The 15,056-nt window shown below is 43.3% G+C and overlaps 1 protein-coding gene across 1 annotated transcript in view; it reads right to left on the bottom strand.

The window, feature by feature from the left end:
- The window catches only part of ATP8A2 (ATPase phospholipid transporting 8A2), a 318,542-nt gene that overhangs the window by 245,599 nt on the left and 57,887 nt on the right, over positions 1–15,056 (bottom strand). Inside the window, exons 5-11 of the mRNA XM_033146356.1 lie at positions 13,361–13,406; positions 10,558–10,598; positions 8,836–8,909; positions 7,336–7,405; positions 6,207–6,334; positions 5,501–5,612; positions 4,040–4,205 (exon numbers count right to left, since the gene is read on the bottom strand). Of these exons, the coding sequence (XP_033002247.1) occupies positions 4,040–4,205; positions 5,501–5,612; positions 6,207–6,334; positions 7,336–7,405; positions 8,836–8,909; positions 10,558–10,598; positions 13,361–13,406 (637 nt within the window). The remainder of the gene's footprint in view (positions 1–4,039; positions 4,206–5,500; positions 5,613–6,206; positions 6,335–7,335; positions 7,406–8,835; positions 8,910–10,557; positions 10,599–13,360; positions 13,407–15,056) is intronic.

Consider the following 15,056-nt stretch of genomic DNA (forward strand, 5'->3'; position numbering starts at 1 on the left):
GAAAACTGCGGGTGCCACAGAAACCTTCCGTGCATTGTGCAACCCCTGCTTTAAGACCATGTGTAGTACCCCAGTAGCAGTGTTGATACAGAATCCCGTCACAGCAAAGTGTGACTCAAACTAGGCTTTGGCCTCATATCTCATAATAATACTTGATTTCTGAGTATGAAAGTGCTTTGAAGCCACCATGTTTATAATCCACATACAGTGAAACAGAAGCACATATCAACATGAGAAAAAAGTTGGAGAAAAGGTCCAGACACTCCTGTTAAATGGAATTTACGTTCTGATTTACAGTTCCCAATAGAGCCTAAGGTTCTTAGACGGCCAAAGAGAATTCCTAAATGCAAACACCTCTGAATTTTAGATTGTAAGAAATTCAGCTTCTGTAAATTGCTGGCGGGAAGCAAAGGTTAGGATAACTTGAGCGAAACGGCCTTTTCTTACATTGTATGCATGGACCAGGTGTTCATTTTAAGAGGCTTGTTTTACCATCAACTCTTGAAAAAGGTCTCTTCCCCACCTCCAGGTCTGATAATTATAAAAAGAACATGCCAGAGGCTGCTTGCATTGTCCTGGAGTTAATAATATGAGCTAACAATGCCCTCTGAAGGGTTTTTTTTTTTTTACATGCTGTAACCTCAGATACTGAGATAACAAACCTCCCTCTGCTGCCAAGTGATTGTTCTTTACAGCCATGATGAACTTCACAACAACTGCACAAAATGGCCAGCTAACTCATGATGACGGCTAAGAAAGGGAAAATGCCTCTGGCAGTTTGCTTCTGATTCAGAGCTGCCTCAGATTCACCCTTGCACATGTTGACAAAATACAAGGAGGCAGACACCTTTTAAAGCACTGTGCAAACCGATCCCAAAACATAGCCCCGCTTTCTACAAATGCATCTCAGAAGAGAACAGCAGCTACACATTTACAACCTGTACTGCAAGGCAATAACAGGGTGCAACTGTACCGTAACCCAAGTAAATGCACGCTTCTATTTCCACATGCGTGTTACCTGGTTAACAGCAACACAGAAGAATATGAGGATGTGCAGTGGATAAACTTTGATGGTGTTTCCTGCTTGGCAGGGGGTTGGACTGGATGGCCCTTGTGGTCTGTTCCAACTCTATGATTCTAAACTGGCATGGGAAGGAGGGGGGATTAACTCTTCCCACATAGGAACATTGGAAACTGCCTTATACTGAGTCAGACCACTTGTCCATCTAGCTCAGTAATGTCTAAACTGGCCGGCAGCAAACCTCCAGGGTTTCAGACAGGATTCTCTCCCAGTCATACCTGGAGATGCTGGGGATTGAGCCTGGGACCTCCTGCATGCAAAGCAGATGTTCTACCACTGAGCTGTGGCCCTTCCCTTAGCAATTCTCCTCCTTTGCACTCAGAAGGCTTATTTCCAGGGGCTGGGGGGGAAGCAAAGGAGCATGGCATTGTAGGAAAAATAAGCCAGAAGGCGAAAAACACCTTTCCCACACCAATTCTGCCCTGCGAACGCTGCCTCTGCATTATCATCCCATGGCAAATATGGAGATGGGAACTCATCCTTCCACCCTTCATCACTGCCTCTTCTACACATCTAATATAAGAGCATAAATTGCACCTGCTGGATCAGGTCAATGGCCCATCTGGTCCAGCATCCTGTTCTCGCAGTGGCCAATCAAGATGCCACATCCTGCACTTAAGGATCCTGTGCAGAGGAAATGTACCATCCCGCTTACCCTTCTCCTCCCACCATTTGCCTTGTTCTGATTCTCGCAGATCTATTTTTACAGGGCAGAGGGGTGGAGTGAGCAGCCAGGCGCCATTAGAACGGAAAGAGCCTTCCGCGAAGAAGCCACGCCATCAAAGCCAGCCCAACAAGGAACTCCTGCAGAGCCCTACAAGTCATTGGTGAGAGCTGATGCCCTCCTCCAAGGAGATTAAAGGGCTTTCTCTCAGCACAGCCACCCAAAGGGCAAAGCATCAGAAACAACAGGTGGCAGCTGAGAAAAGCAACTCAGAATGGCAATCGCCACCAGTAACGGCATTGCTCACGCTATTTAAAAAGCATGCATTTATTGCAATGGTGTGGTGGGGTTGTTTTGTTTTCATTTTGGTAAGCATCTGCAGAATGAGATAGCAGCCAGAATGCATTTTTAGAACCTGCAACCCACTTCTCAGCTCACTGTGAAACGCAATCAGTAAGATCCACAAACCGCTGGTGGGCACACATTCGCACTTAAACCTCATTAATGCCACTGCAGTGGAGTGGAGGGGAGGGGAATTGGCAAAATCCCAGTAAAGAAGTGCACCTTTAGGGAAGGCAGAGGGAACACACATTCCACGCTTCATCAAGAGCGGCTGTAATACTGACATCATGGCATCACCACAGCTCTCTTTATTGAACCTATGCAATGAACAAGCTTTAAGTTCTAAGGATCTTGTGATCTGGGTGCCAAATGGTTGCAAACCTGGATTTCAATAGAGCCAAACAATGCAAAAATCTGAAAGATTTAAATCTCTCCTTATACTATAAAAAACTGTGGGCTTTAGCTATAGCAGACAAGAGAATGTATAAACTACAAATACACTGGGGTCTTCTGCAAAGTGACCAGAAGAGACACCCTTCTTATAACTTCAGTTTTACTACAGTGAATTTCCCAATAATCGTGTCCCCACCACTGACGCTTCCTCTCTCCTCCTTCTTCACCTGTTGAAACCTGGAACAGTGCCCTATGCTGGCCCCAAACAATTTCTGGATCATTGGCCCTGAAACACAAATGCTTTCCTTTCCCTCCCCCTTTTCTGTCCAGCAACGTCTATTGTCTTCTCAGCCTTTTGTACGTCGGTTCCAACTAAACCTGCTAAAGGGAGGTAAACAGGACCAGGAGGAAGCAAAACACAACCCTACCCTTGTATACCTAACACTGCAAAATGATCTCCGTAAGCAGCTGAGACAATAAGGGCAGGTGTTTTTCCTTGGCACCAACGCACAGCTGCTTCTTTCAGGCTGAAAGACCAAAGCAAAAGCCTGGGAGGGCAAGTGAGCACAATATGGGAGTCCGTAGACAGAACATATTTAATTGTTAAACTGTACAGAAGTTAAGGTGAGTACCTTAGCTTACCAGTGCATGACTAAATGTGCAAGAGCCTTAGGCCAGATCCAAACTGTGAGGTTCGCATGATGGTGCTTCACGAGTGACAAAGCAGGAACCCAAACAGTCTTTTGGCAGTTTTATTATGCAAAACTATTTACAGTGCAGAGCTACGAAAAGCATGTCTGTCTCAGTCGCTGGCAGAATCCGGGAGTGGCCCCTTCCGGCTCCTTCCCCAACATAAGAGCTTCGGCACCCCAAATCTCCTCCTACCCTCCTTGCGTTTCACCCCTCTGCGCAATTGGGGCGCCAGAACTGGCGTGTTACCCTCCTGAGCAGCCGGACGAGGTGAGGTGCTGGGGCTCTCAGCAGCATCCCCGAGCCCTCTCCTCTCCCGGCTGGCCCCTTCCCCTTCCTCCCCACTGGAGGTGTGGCCGCTCTTCTTGCTGGAAGAGGTGCTGCTGCTCAAAAGGTGTCAGGGCTCTCTGTAAGCTAACGGATCCTCCGTTCCCCTCAGCGGGCCAGGAGGCAGTTCCCTGACACGAACCATACATTTAAAGCACTGTGGTGCCACTTGAAACAGTCATGGCCTCCCCCAAAAAATCCTGGGAGGTGTAGTTAGTTAAGGGTGCCCATTTGTTAAGAGACCCCTACTCCTCTCAGAGCTACAACGCCCAGAATTTCCTGGGGAAAGAGAATGACTGTTAAACCACTCTGGGGATTGTAGCTCCATGGGGGGAATAGGGGTCTTCTAACAACACTCAGCACCCTAAATAAACTACAGTTCCCATGATACTTTGGGGGAAGCCATGACTGTTTAAAGCGGCACCGCGGCGCTTCAAATGTGTGGTGCAAGTGTGGTCTTGCTTGTTCTCTTAAAGTGACAGTGTTTTTGATTCTGGAATAAGAGGACCACACATAGAGAGACAAACATAGATCTTGCTTACTGTTTGAGCCAAAGTACCAAATGACTTCTCCATGTGTTCTGTTCCATAGTAAGGCACCCACAGAACTCACTAGAGCCATGACGAGCAGGATGCAAAACAAAATGAGAATCTGCATATTGGTCACTTTCTCCACATTTGATCTCTTCAGGGGAGCTTTGGTTGAATTCTGGAAAGGAACAGCCAGAGAAGTGGAATCAATTCACCAGAGCCAGAGGAACATCTGAAGCTGTATTATATACCATCTAGATACTGCCTGCACTGTTTCGCCAGGATTTCAGGCAGGAACTTTCCCCAGAAATACAAGGAGATGCTGGGGACTGTACCTGGGAGTCCCTCTCCTGCAGAGTGCAATGATCAGTTGGGTATAGAAGGGACAAGACTATTATTTAGTCCCAGGTTATACAGGGCTTTGTACACCAGAACCTTGAACTTATCCTGGCATCTTATTTGCAGCAAGTGTAATTCTTTCAGCAGCAGCGTAACAGGATGGCAATGGTCACCTTTCATTGGTGGTTTTTAAATAAGAGGTTGGGTGGCCATTCTTTAGCTGTAATTCCTGAAATGCAGGGGGTTGGACTAGATGACCCTTGGGCCCCCTTACAACACCACAGTTCTATGGTTTTAATCTGCCCCAGTGTGAAGAATCAACAAACGTTCTCACTTCTTCCTTCCCTTGGGCAGTTAGGTCTTAACTCGCCCCTGGGGAAAGTGAGGTGAGGCTACCGTTAGGAAATAAATCTTTGCAAAAAGCTTCATTCAAGCGGCCCATGTTAAAATATCCATCTGCATTTTAGTTGCAATTGTACAGTATTGCTCTTTTCACTTCTTATATTGGATTTTATTGTATTACGGTTCAGATTCCACAGAATTCAAATCGCAAGTGCAATAAAATAAAATTATGTAAAAAATAAAAGAAGCGGTGAAAATACAATTTAAAACTAGCACAGCACATTACAACTGCTAGGCAGGAAGAAATAATTAACCTCAGCAACTTTCAAGCGGGGCGGGAAGTTTGGGAACCACTGTGCTGGAGGAGGGGTGTTTATCCTCCCTAGAAGTCTCCCACTTTGTAAGAATTCAATCCTTTAGTGTGGCAGCACTTGCACTTTCGAACTCCCGGACTACTAATTTCAAGCAGGTGCCTTCACTGTATTCTTTTTTGGCTCCTGCTAAAAACATTTCTGTTAACAGACAACCCTACCTAGATATTTAGGAAGTTGATAAGAGCTTTAATCTGTTTTTAAGCTTATTGTTATTTTAACTTTTTGAAAGTCTTAAATTAATGTTGTTAATTCTTCCTGTAGATAAATTCACTGTTTTATCTTTTTGGTAAACCACCCTTTAAAAAAAAAACAACAATCCAGTATAAACTGTATATGTATATGTGTGTGTGTATAAAAGAAATAAGCAAAGGTGAAAAACTGGCAAAGCTACTCTTTGCTAATGGAAAGCAAACTTTACCTGCATAAGTTTCGTATCATGTCCTGTGTAGACAACAATTCCTAAAACCCACTGAGTGTTCCTTATCTGCGCACCTCTTAGTAAGATCTGGTCAGGTCCAATCGGAACTGGACTGAGGATAAAGAAGGAGAAGGTGGTTGGAGGTAGAAACAACAACATGGTCCAAAAAACAAGATGCACCACAAAGATGTTCTTAAAATTCAAAATAAAATAAGAAAGGTGCAGGCCGAATTTTGCATTGCAGTTCCCCAAAAAAGTGTTTTCTTAGGGGATTTTTTTTCAATAGCAGAACGTATTAGGCTAATTTTCATGCAAATCTGTGTATAATAAAAGAAACCTGCATTAAAATGCTGGTGAATTTTCATGAGGACATTTTTTAAAAAAAATCAAATTAATGTGGAAATATGGAGAACTGAATTTCATATTGGAAAAACAAGAAAATGAGAAAAAACAAAACGGACAGGTTCATCCATCCCTACCAGAGGCACACCTGGGCAACGGCCCACAATCCCCTGTGATCCCATTCCCTCATGCATGCAGAGCCAACACCTCTTCCCAGCTCCCTTCAAGTGTGCATAGCCACGCACTGGGGAGAGAAGACCTTTGAGAGAGAGGCCCAATATCCTGGAGTAAATCTTAGGCACATGGGGTGTGTGGGGTGTGTGCATTAAACATGGCAACAGTTATTCTTCTACCCAAGGAATACCTTTGGCCAGCTAAACGCAGGTTTCCAGTGAAGTCATACAAGTGACGGTTGGGCCCGTCGCACTCTATCTTCCCAGACGTTTTCATCACTTCTTCTTTTGACTGGAGGCAAGCAGTCTGGGTCAAACCCTGCAAGGGACCAGTCCACAAGCACAGTCATCAACTAAACTCTTCTCTTTTCATGAATGAACGCAGGACTACATCGCATGGTGCCCCTCCAGAAACTGTTGGGACTTCGACACTCCCACGAGCCCCGACTGTTGGCCACATTGGCTGAAGCTGATGGGAATTGAGCAACATCTGGGGCCACCATGTTAGCTACCCCGGGATCAGGGCCTATCATGTAAAGCTGCCTGCCTTACACTGTGTTAAGACTCTCCTGGTTCTACTAGAAGTATCGTTCCCACTGTGCCAAGCTGTGCCAAATGCGGATGCTGCTGGGATGCAGCTCAGACAACATCTTTCTCATTTAAATAATAAAAAAGGACAAAACCTGGGGGTGACATTTTCTTCACTACCGAAGGAGGCACATTCTAGGCCATAGTTTTGGAGGAGCCGTAATACAGCATTAGAGCATGCAGACAGTCCTGCTGTTTCTCTCCAGCTAAAAGGATGAGGTAGCAGATGACGACAGCTCTACCTGGAAAGCCACTGCCGACCACTGTGGACCAGACAAAGGACCTGTGGCCCTCCAGCCATTGTCTGTCTCCATCTCCCATCAGCCTCAAAAAGCATGGTCGATGCTCAAGGATGGTGAGAGCTGTAGTGGAATGGCAACTGGAGGGCCAAAGATTCCCCCAGTCCTCATGTAGACAATACCGGACAAGACAGATCACATCTGACTTGGTATCAGGCAACTTCACCTGTTCCCAAGCCTGTGACTACAACCCTGAAGAGGCAGTCTCCAATAATGCCTTCCCATACCCCTCTCATAGTGTTGCAGCTGCTGTGGTTATGCTGAGCTGAGCAATGAGTACATATTTACATGGCTGCTATAATGAACAACCAATATTCAGACATGCAGTAGCAAGCCTCATATTCCAACTAATATTTCTGCTATTCCTAGTTGTCATTTCCTCGACTTAAACAAAAAACAAAAAAACAAAAGATTTGTGTGTGTGTGTTTTTACCTGCCGTATTTTAAGGTTAGTCTCGCCATCGAGATTAGATGTTTCAATATAGCACATCGCCTGAGGTTCACTGTAAAAGTACAGCAACATGTTATATATCATACACACCATGCTTAAGAAGCAACCTCTAAAAAGAAAGGTGCCTGCAAAATAAGTAAGAAAGAATAAAGGTACAATGGCTCAACACACAATAATTCAAGCAGTGATTTCCCCCCAAAACTGTTAATTGAATTTGTGTTTGTTTGGCTTTTTTTAAAAAAAGAAACTCTACCATAAGGATTTTTTTTAATTTTATTTTTAGTATGCAAACAGCACAAAACATTAATGCAATGCAGGCTTTATACAAAATCATGAAACACAGCACCTTCAGAACATGCAGACTCTGGTGAACTGAGGCCTATTTAAGTAAATAAATAAATCCTATGCACCACGGGGGAAACTGATGTTACCAAAAGCAATCCTTTGCAGAAATGTCCAGCACAAATAGCATTAAGGGACATTGGCCAGACTCTGCCATAACGCAGCATCAATTTATGTAGCAGTGTAGCAGAACCCACTTCCAGCACAACACTGTTCTAGTAACATCTGTATGGAGAAACCACAGAAGCAAGACAAATTATGCGGTTCATTCCCCTGCAGAGCAATCCGCCTTGAGGACCAACGGATGCAACGAGATGGAACCGTGTCATCCTCTCAGCCCATCTGGTTTCTCCATTCAGACATTACTTGCAATGGTAAGGGCACAAGGAATTGTGCCTCGTGTTTCTGTGCCAATATGTAAAAGAAGAAGGTATCTTTCACGGAACACGGGAAGTTGGCTCCTTGCTCTTTACCTAATGGGAGAGGGTTAATAGGAAAGCATGCAATTCTGCAGAATATTAAAACTTCAAACAATGGTTTGATGTGCTCACTTGTTCCAAAGTTAGTAACCATAGGTTTTCCCAGTGAACAGGAAACTATGGTTAATTAGAAGCTTCCTGGTTCAATTGCAGCTCTCACACAGAGGAAGGAGTTATAGGTAGGTAGCCATGTTGGTCTGCCATAGTCAAAACAAAACAATTTTTTGTAAAAAAAATCCTTCCAGTAGCACCTTAGAGACCAACTAAGTTTGTTCTCGGTATGAGCTTCCGTGTGCATCTGAAGAAGTGTGCATGCACACGAAAGCTCATACCAAGAACAAACTTAGTTGGTCTCTAAGGTGCTACTGGAATGAATTTTTTTTTATTTTATTTTTTTGTTTTGACAAAGGAAGGAATAAGGGGGTTTGTGTATTTGCATGCCAGCTTAATACGATTGTGCAAATGCAGCCAGTGTGCTGCTCTAGTGCACATTCAGGTGCTGCCCCTGTGAGCTGAAGGTGCCTGCATGTAACTAATTCAGGGAAGGGAGAAAGGAAGGCCGTCCCATATTATCTGAATTTCTTTAAGTGCAAAGATTGTTTTTCTTTAAAAACCTCAGTTTAGCAGAAGCATCGTTTCACACCCACTCAGCATATCTGACCTGGTAGATAAAATGATCATGTCTGCTGGGATGTGCTGCCCATTGGTGACCTTCACAAAGTCTCCCACTGCCACCTGTTGAGCCAGGGACAGGAGTGCAGCAGCATGAAAAGAGAGAAAACGAACAGAGAGAAAGACAAGAGTCCATCCATACTGTTAGTTAGTCAATCCTCCATACCAAGAGAAGCGAGGAAACAACGGTGTGTTATAATGAGGCATTCACAGTTTTGAGGGGAGCCCATTCGCTCGCTGCAGTGACAGAGTCTGGGGTCTTTGCCTCTTGCCAACCAGCAATGCCTCCAGGCTGGAAGGGGCAAGAAGCAGGCATTGATGCAATGGCATCAGAACGCAGGTCCTCGAAACAGGGGAGGGGAAAGGGCTGCATCCAGGGACTCGGCAAGAAAGAGGGAGCTGGGGAGAAAATAGAGCAGACGTGGAATAGACAGGGACACCAGGAGTAAAGAACTGCATGGTTGACTCTGCCCTTTTCTTTTCCTGGTTTTATCTGCCAGCAGTTATCAGGCTAAATCCAGTGGTCTTCAATGGCCTCTAAGCAGCATAACCGCATGAAGGGTTGTAACCTGAGTGAATGGTCCTATTTCAACCTTTCATTCCAATTCACTTTCTCCAACAAAGGTGTTCCAAGTTTTGCTTCCTTTGATGTTTTAAAACATACCGGTATTCCTCTTTTCAATGTGAAGCATACTAAAGCAGCTTGAGTTTTGTTTCCTTCTCCCTTTCATTTGCAAATTTGTTCCTAGTTCACATAATGTGGCAGCTACATCGTACCGACAGAAGGGTGATACATGTTCTGAGCGAAATGAAATGTGCCCCTTCTTCATCTGCCCATTTTAAGCACTCTGCACTCTAGAATAAAATATGGTGTATTCAAATTGGCAAGGAGCTGAATGAAAACATTGTACCCTGTCATCCTTCCTGGCTTTCAGGAGTTTTACTAATGTATTAATGTTGTGCAAATGCCGTCTTACATATTTAATTTCATGCTCTGCCGTACTAGCTCTCCTTTTTTCCAAAGGATTCAAGACAGGCATTATTAACTAGGGCTGTGCAAGCTCCACCCCATCCCACCCCTGACCCAATTTTGGGCTGAATTTGGAGATCTAGCCTTGATTCAACCACAAACAAATCAACCCAGACACAATCCAAATCCAGAAATACACACCTGTATTTTTCCACTCCCAATAGTTAACCAACATGGTCACACTGAACATGTTACAGCTCTCAATGAGGTGTTTTAGTTTTGGGTTTTCTGTTTGTACTTCTAGAAAGCTTAGTGTTCCCCCAATCATGCTGATGCCATCTTTCTTTTTCATGTATGGATGACGCCATTTTGGCTGCATAAGGACCCACCACTTGGAAAATAAACCAACCACTGCTACATAGGACTCTGAACTTGTTTTACCAGGGCTCCTTTTTAAGTGCAGTCCATCTCCTCTCTGTTTCCATAAACAATGAGTGACACATTTATATCAAGCAAGAAGATATGTATTTATGTTACACAATCAGTAATCATTCCTTGCTTGGGATTTAAAATCGGAGAGCACATATGACCTGAGAAATACTAAGAATTGCTCTGTGAAGATATATGAACTAAGAACCTTGAGCACCCATTCTTAGAACCCCAATGCAGATCAAAATTACGAGTTCATTACAACATTGGGAAAGTATCCAATTCGCAAAGCATCTTAAACGTAGTTCTTACCTCTTTCCACATAATATTCTGCCACATCCCGTTTCTTAAAACTGGAAGAACAAGGGAAAAATGAAAACTGCATCTCTCTCTCTCTCTCTCTCTCTTTTAAAAAAGAAATTATCACATATTAATGTGTTCCCTATCACTGATTGGTCTATGAGTCATTAGTCACTCTAAAAAGAAAGTAGAGTGGGGAGGCTCAGAAGACCCTGACATCTCCCCAAAATGCTCTACAAGCAAGTTTTAATGCTACAGCTTTCTTTTTTCATCGGGTTGGCAACTGGGGGTCAAGCAGAACTCCCCCAGGGAGCAGATTTGTTCTAGCAGTTGCTGAAACAACCCCAAATTCTTCCATTAATGTGAAGTTCTAAGTGGCCACATTTGTATGGTTTAGCATTGTGAGAATAAGCCTACCTTATTCCCACCCCTGCATATGCCCCATGTCTTTGTCAGTGTGGTTGTGAAGAGCACATTGGAAACTTCCAGTTTAGAATTAACCACAGTTAATATGTCCTCCAAACACCCAGAGAAAAATAAGACAGCTTCATAAACTATGGGTTGAAGCTGGCTTCTTTCCACTAACCATCGTTAAAATGAACCACAGCCTTGTTTGCACATGCTAAACCATGACTAAGGCTATCCATGGCTAATGTTAGCAATCGTCTATAAACCTTAGTTAAAGCTGAGGCATCACACAATCACTTAAACCTCAGTTTATTACATCACAAAAAAGTTAAATGCAACAGCAAGAGGAGCTGAGTCTTGAGAGTGGCTTGACTATTTCGCTGTTCTTCGCTAGTGACTCTGTAGCTTTTGGGTAATGACAACTCCTTAGCCATAGTTAAGGAGGAGGCCCAGTCGATATGTAACACTAAACCAAGATTAACATTAGCTAAGGTTGAAAAACCAACTAAAAACTTTGGTTAGTGAGTAACCTTTCACAATAGTTCACAAACCATAGTTAGGTGGCCAGGGTAGGTTCACACATAACACTGAGCCATGGTTTAGCGTTATGTGTACACCAGACCCAGAAAGCTATAGTTGATAAAAGAGCACAGGGGAAAGTTCCTGAATGTCAGATCCAAGCTGCACCAGAGGAGGAGGAGGAAATCACAGGCCTAGAAGGGGAGGATAACCTGCGATTATTTCAGATAAATCTACAACATTAAAATGGGGGTGGGGAGAGAATGGGCACTGAATTTTGACCCATAAAGAAAGAAAACCTGATGTTCTGCCAAAACCTCAGCCAAGTCAATACTGCGCATTTTAATTTAAAAACGGGAGCTTGCAAGTAATTGTATAAACCAGTGTAATTATTTCTCTCTCAGATATGGATTGCCACAGCTAAAATCACTTAAGCGAACGGATCTAAATATACTCAGGCAGCTCATCATAAACAATATACTGCTCTATGCAATTATACAGCATGGTGGTAGTTGAGACAAGTGCAGTGAGTGTACTGTCCCTGATTGCTCCAACCCAATTGATGCCCATTTGTACCTTTGTGTAATTAGAGACAATGGGGCTGTGTGAAATGATGCAGAACATGGCATTAATCACTCAGTCGAAAGCATTTCTCATTTTCATTTATTTAGATTTGAATCTGCCATTGCCCATGACAATACAGCAATAAGACAAAGGAACAGGAACACAAAGAAAAATAATGAATATAGTAATTAAAGCGGGATAAGGCACGTTCTCGCAGAATTGATAATGACGACAATGCAATGTCGTTTGGTGCCCCCTTGTTGCAGTGTAATCAGGTACTACTTATAATAATTAGGCAAAAGGTAAAACTTCCAATCATGACTAATTACCAACACGTGGCATCTAAACAGTTATATGCTTTCTCCCAATTCTTCCTCTTGCAGGTTATATTGGAATTTAGTCATAAATCACAAATTATTGAAACCAAAAGTAATCCTTGACCCACTTTGCACACCACAGTAAACCATAGCTGCTGGCTTTCTATAAATGCTTTTATCTGGACAACTTTTCCATTCCCTGCCGAAATATGGAAGGAAGGAAGCATGATCCTTAGCTTAGCGCTGCCTCCAAAAGTTCAAGTAAATCATGATCAGTGAGCCAAAAGCAAACCTTTGCTACAGATTTATTGAGAGGTTTATTGAGTGGTTTATTGAGAGTGAAATAAACCATAATCCCTAGTTTGGACATAATGTTAACCAACAGATCATTGTTTGTGACTTGTGCATACAAGTGGGAAGGAGCAATGCAGCCCAACTCAGAACATTTGCAGTAAAACAATTACCGGTAATTATAGTTTACTGAAATGTGTGAACTGGGACATTCTGTAACCTCACAGTTTACCTATGAGATTGCCTTATGCCATATGTACCCACCTGACCACTCTGAACTTCAGAACTGGCACAGTTACATTGTATTAGTTCTCCAATTGTTTGAAATCCACCTTTTAGTGTGGCAGCACCTACACCTTGGAGCTCCCTGCCTATTACAATCAGATGGGCATCTTCACTATACTCTTTTTAGTGCCTGCTAAAAACAGACAAGTTTATCCAGACATGAAGAATGCTGGCATGTGTTTGATTCCCCACCCCCACCCCCCTTGCCGATTTTAATTATTGTTTTTTACTGTTTTCAATAGTTGTTTTAACTGTCTTTGACTGATAATTTCATTTTATTCTTTTTGTGAATCGCTTTGAGGGCTTGTATTTTTACAATCAAGCAGCATATAAACTTTGTGAAATAAATGAAATAACAAATAAGACAATCAGGTTGTGACTTTCCCCACTGTGTGTACTTTATTTAAAAGGAAATTAAAAGAAGACCTTACCCACTGTTTTCTTTTTGTTCACCGTACTGTCAGCCTTGTGTCTTTTCTATTGGGAAGTCAAAGTACAAACATTTAGTTGGAGAAACACTGAGAAAAGTGATCTGTGCACCCAAAAGGCTAAAGCAGAGCAGAGGAACCGAGAGACAAGACCATTTCTATTATGCTTGACATTTCCCTTAGTGTGCAAAACACAGAACTTTACCATTTGCATCAAGTTCCAAAATGTATCAAGGCCTTTCAACTCTCTAATGGGCTGACCAGCAAATGCACACACAATGAATCTTTGCACTTGCAAGGTGCTTTTGCTAAGAGCTCCACCTGCTTCATATTATCCTGATAAGCCTTACAACACCTTGCAAGGCAAGTTAGTATCATTATCCCCATACTGTAGAGAGTGGAATGAGGATTGGGGAGGGGGGGGGGGAGTCACTAGCTCTAGTTTGTGGAGGCAACTGGGAAAAGCTTGCACCTTTGGCCTCAAGTAGCTGGAAGGGGCCATAGCTCGGAGGCAGAGCATCTGATGCTTTGCATGCAGAAGGTTCCAGGTTAAAATCTTGGCACCGCCAGAGAACCCTGTGTGAAATCCTGAAGAGCCACTGCCAGTCCATGTAGAAGATACTGAACTATGTGGACAAATGGTCTACACACTATAAAGCAGCTTCCTATGTTCCTGCAAATGTAAACAGCCTTCACTTCAACATCCCCCACAGGCTATAGTGCAAACCAAGAACTGGACAGCACGACAGCGCTGGAAACTGTTATAAAACTAACAGATTACAGTAATTTTCACCCACCACTCTCAATAGGCCTCTTAAGAGTGCATAGTATTTTTCAATCCTTACTCCATTTATCCACACAACCTATGATTTAGGTCAATAATGTTACTATTTTACAGATGGGAACCGAGGCGAAGATAAAGCAGGCTGCTGAAGGCCACCCAATAACCACAATGAACCACTATCCGAATCCAATCTCCCACGTCTCCAGCATTATGGACTATTCCTGGCCTGTGTCTAGCAGGCAAACGTTTCCTAATTTCGCTCTTCTACCTTCTACCAACCAAGGGAGCGGCTTTGAGCCATGTCTAACGCATGGTATATTGCTTCGCCTATACATTTTAGATAAAATAAAATAAAAATGCAACTTTGTGCCAGTAATTCCGAGGCTGTGCAGACACCGTGGAGCCCTGGGCAGAAACTTCTGAAAGGACGGATTATTTCGGTGGCATAACTTCATCAGTGTTCGATAGAAACAGGGGTTTAAAGGTCTGTCTCAAGGTAAAGCTGAAATGTTTTGTCTGCAAAGAAATGCCAAATGAATTTGGCTAGGATCCAAAGGGACACATGGGGAGTTTCTGTCTGCACAGCGGCTCGGAAACCTCTAGTTGAGGAAGGCTCTGTTACAGCTACAGTTTTAATTCTCTTTGATGGATGTCTGTGATGAAGTAATTAGTTTTGTTTGCTGCACTTCTCTATCCATTTTTTCCCACCAAAGAACTTAGCTGAATTGTGGTTCCCAGGAGGTCACCTCTCTCCAGGCAACTTACAGGGCCAGGTCTGCTAAATTTTAGCACTAGGACTGCACCACGTCAGGAACAAAGGAGGCTGCCTTATCAAAGGTCAGACAAGGCTTCTCTAACCCAGAGCCTCTAGATGTTTTAAACTACAACCAGCATAATGCTGGTGGTCAACAAAAG

This window comes from Lacerta agilis, chromosome 4 (genome assembly GCF_009819535.1).
Source record: "Lacerta agilis isolate rLacAgi1 chromosome 4, rLacAgi1.pri, whole genome shotgun sequence".
In the NCBI taxonomy this organism is placed as follows: domain Eukaryota; kingdom Metazoa; phylum Chordata; class Lepidosauria; order Squamata; family Lacertidae; genus Lacerta; species Lacerta agilis.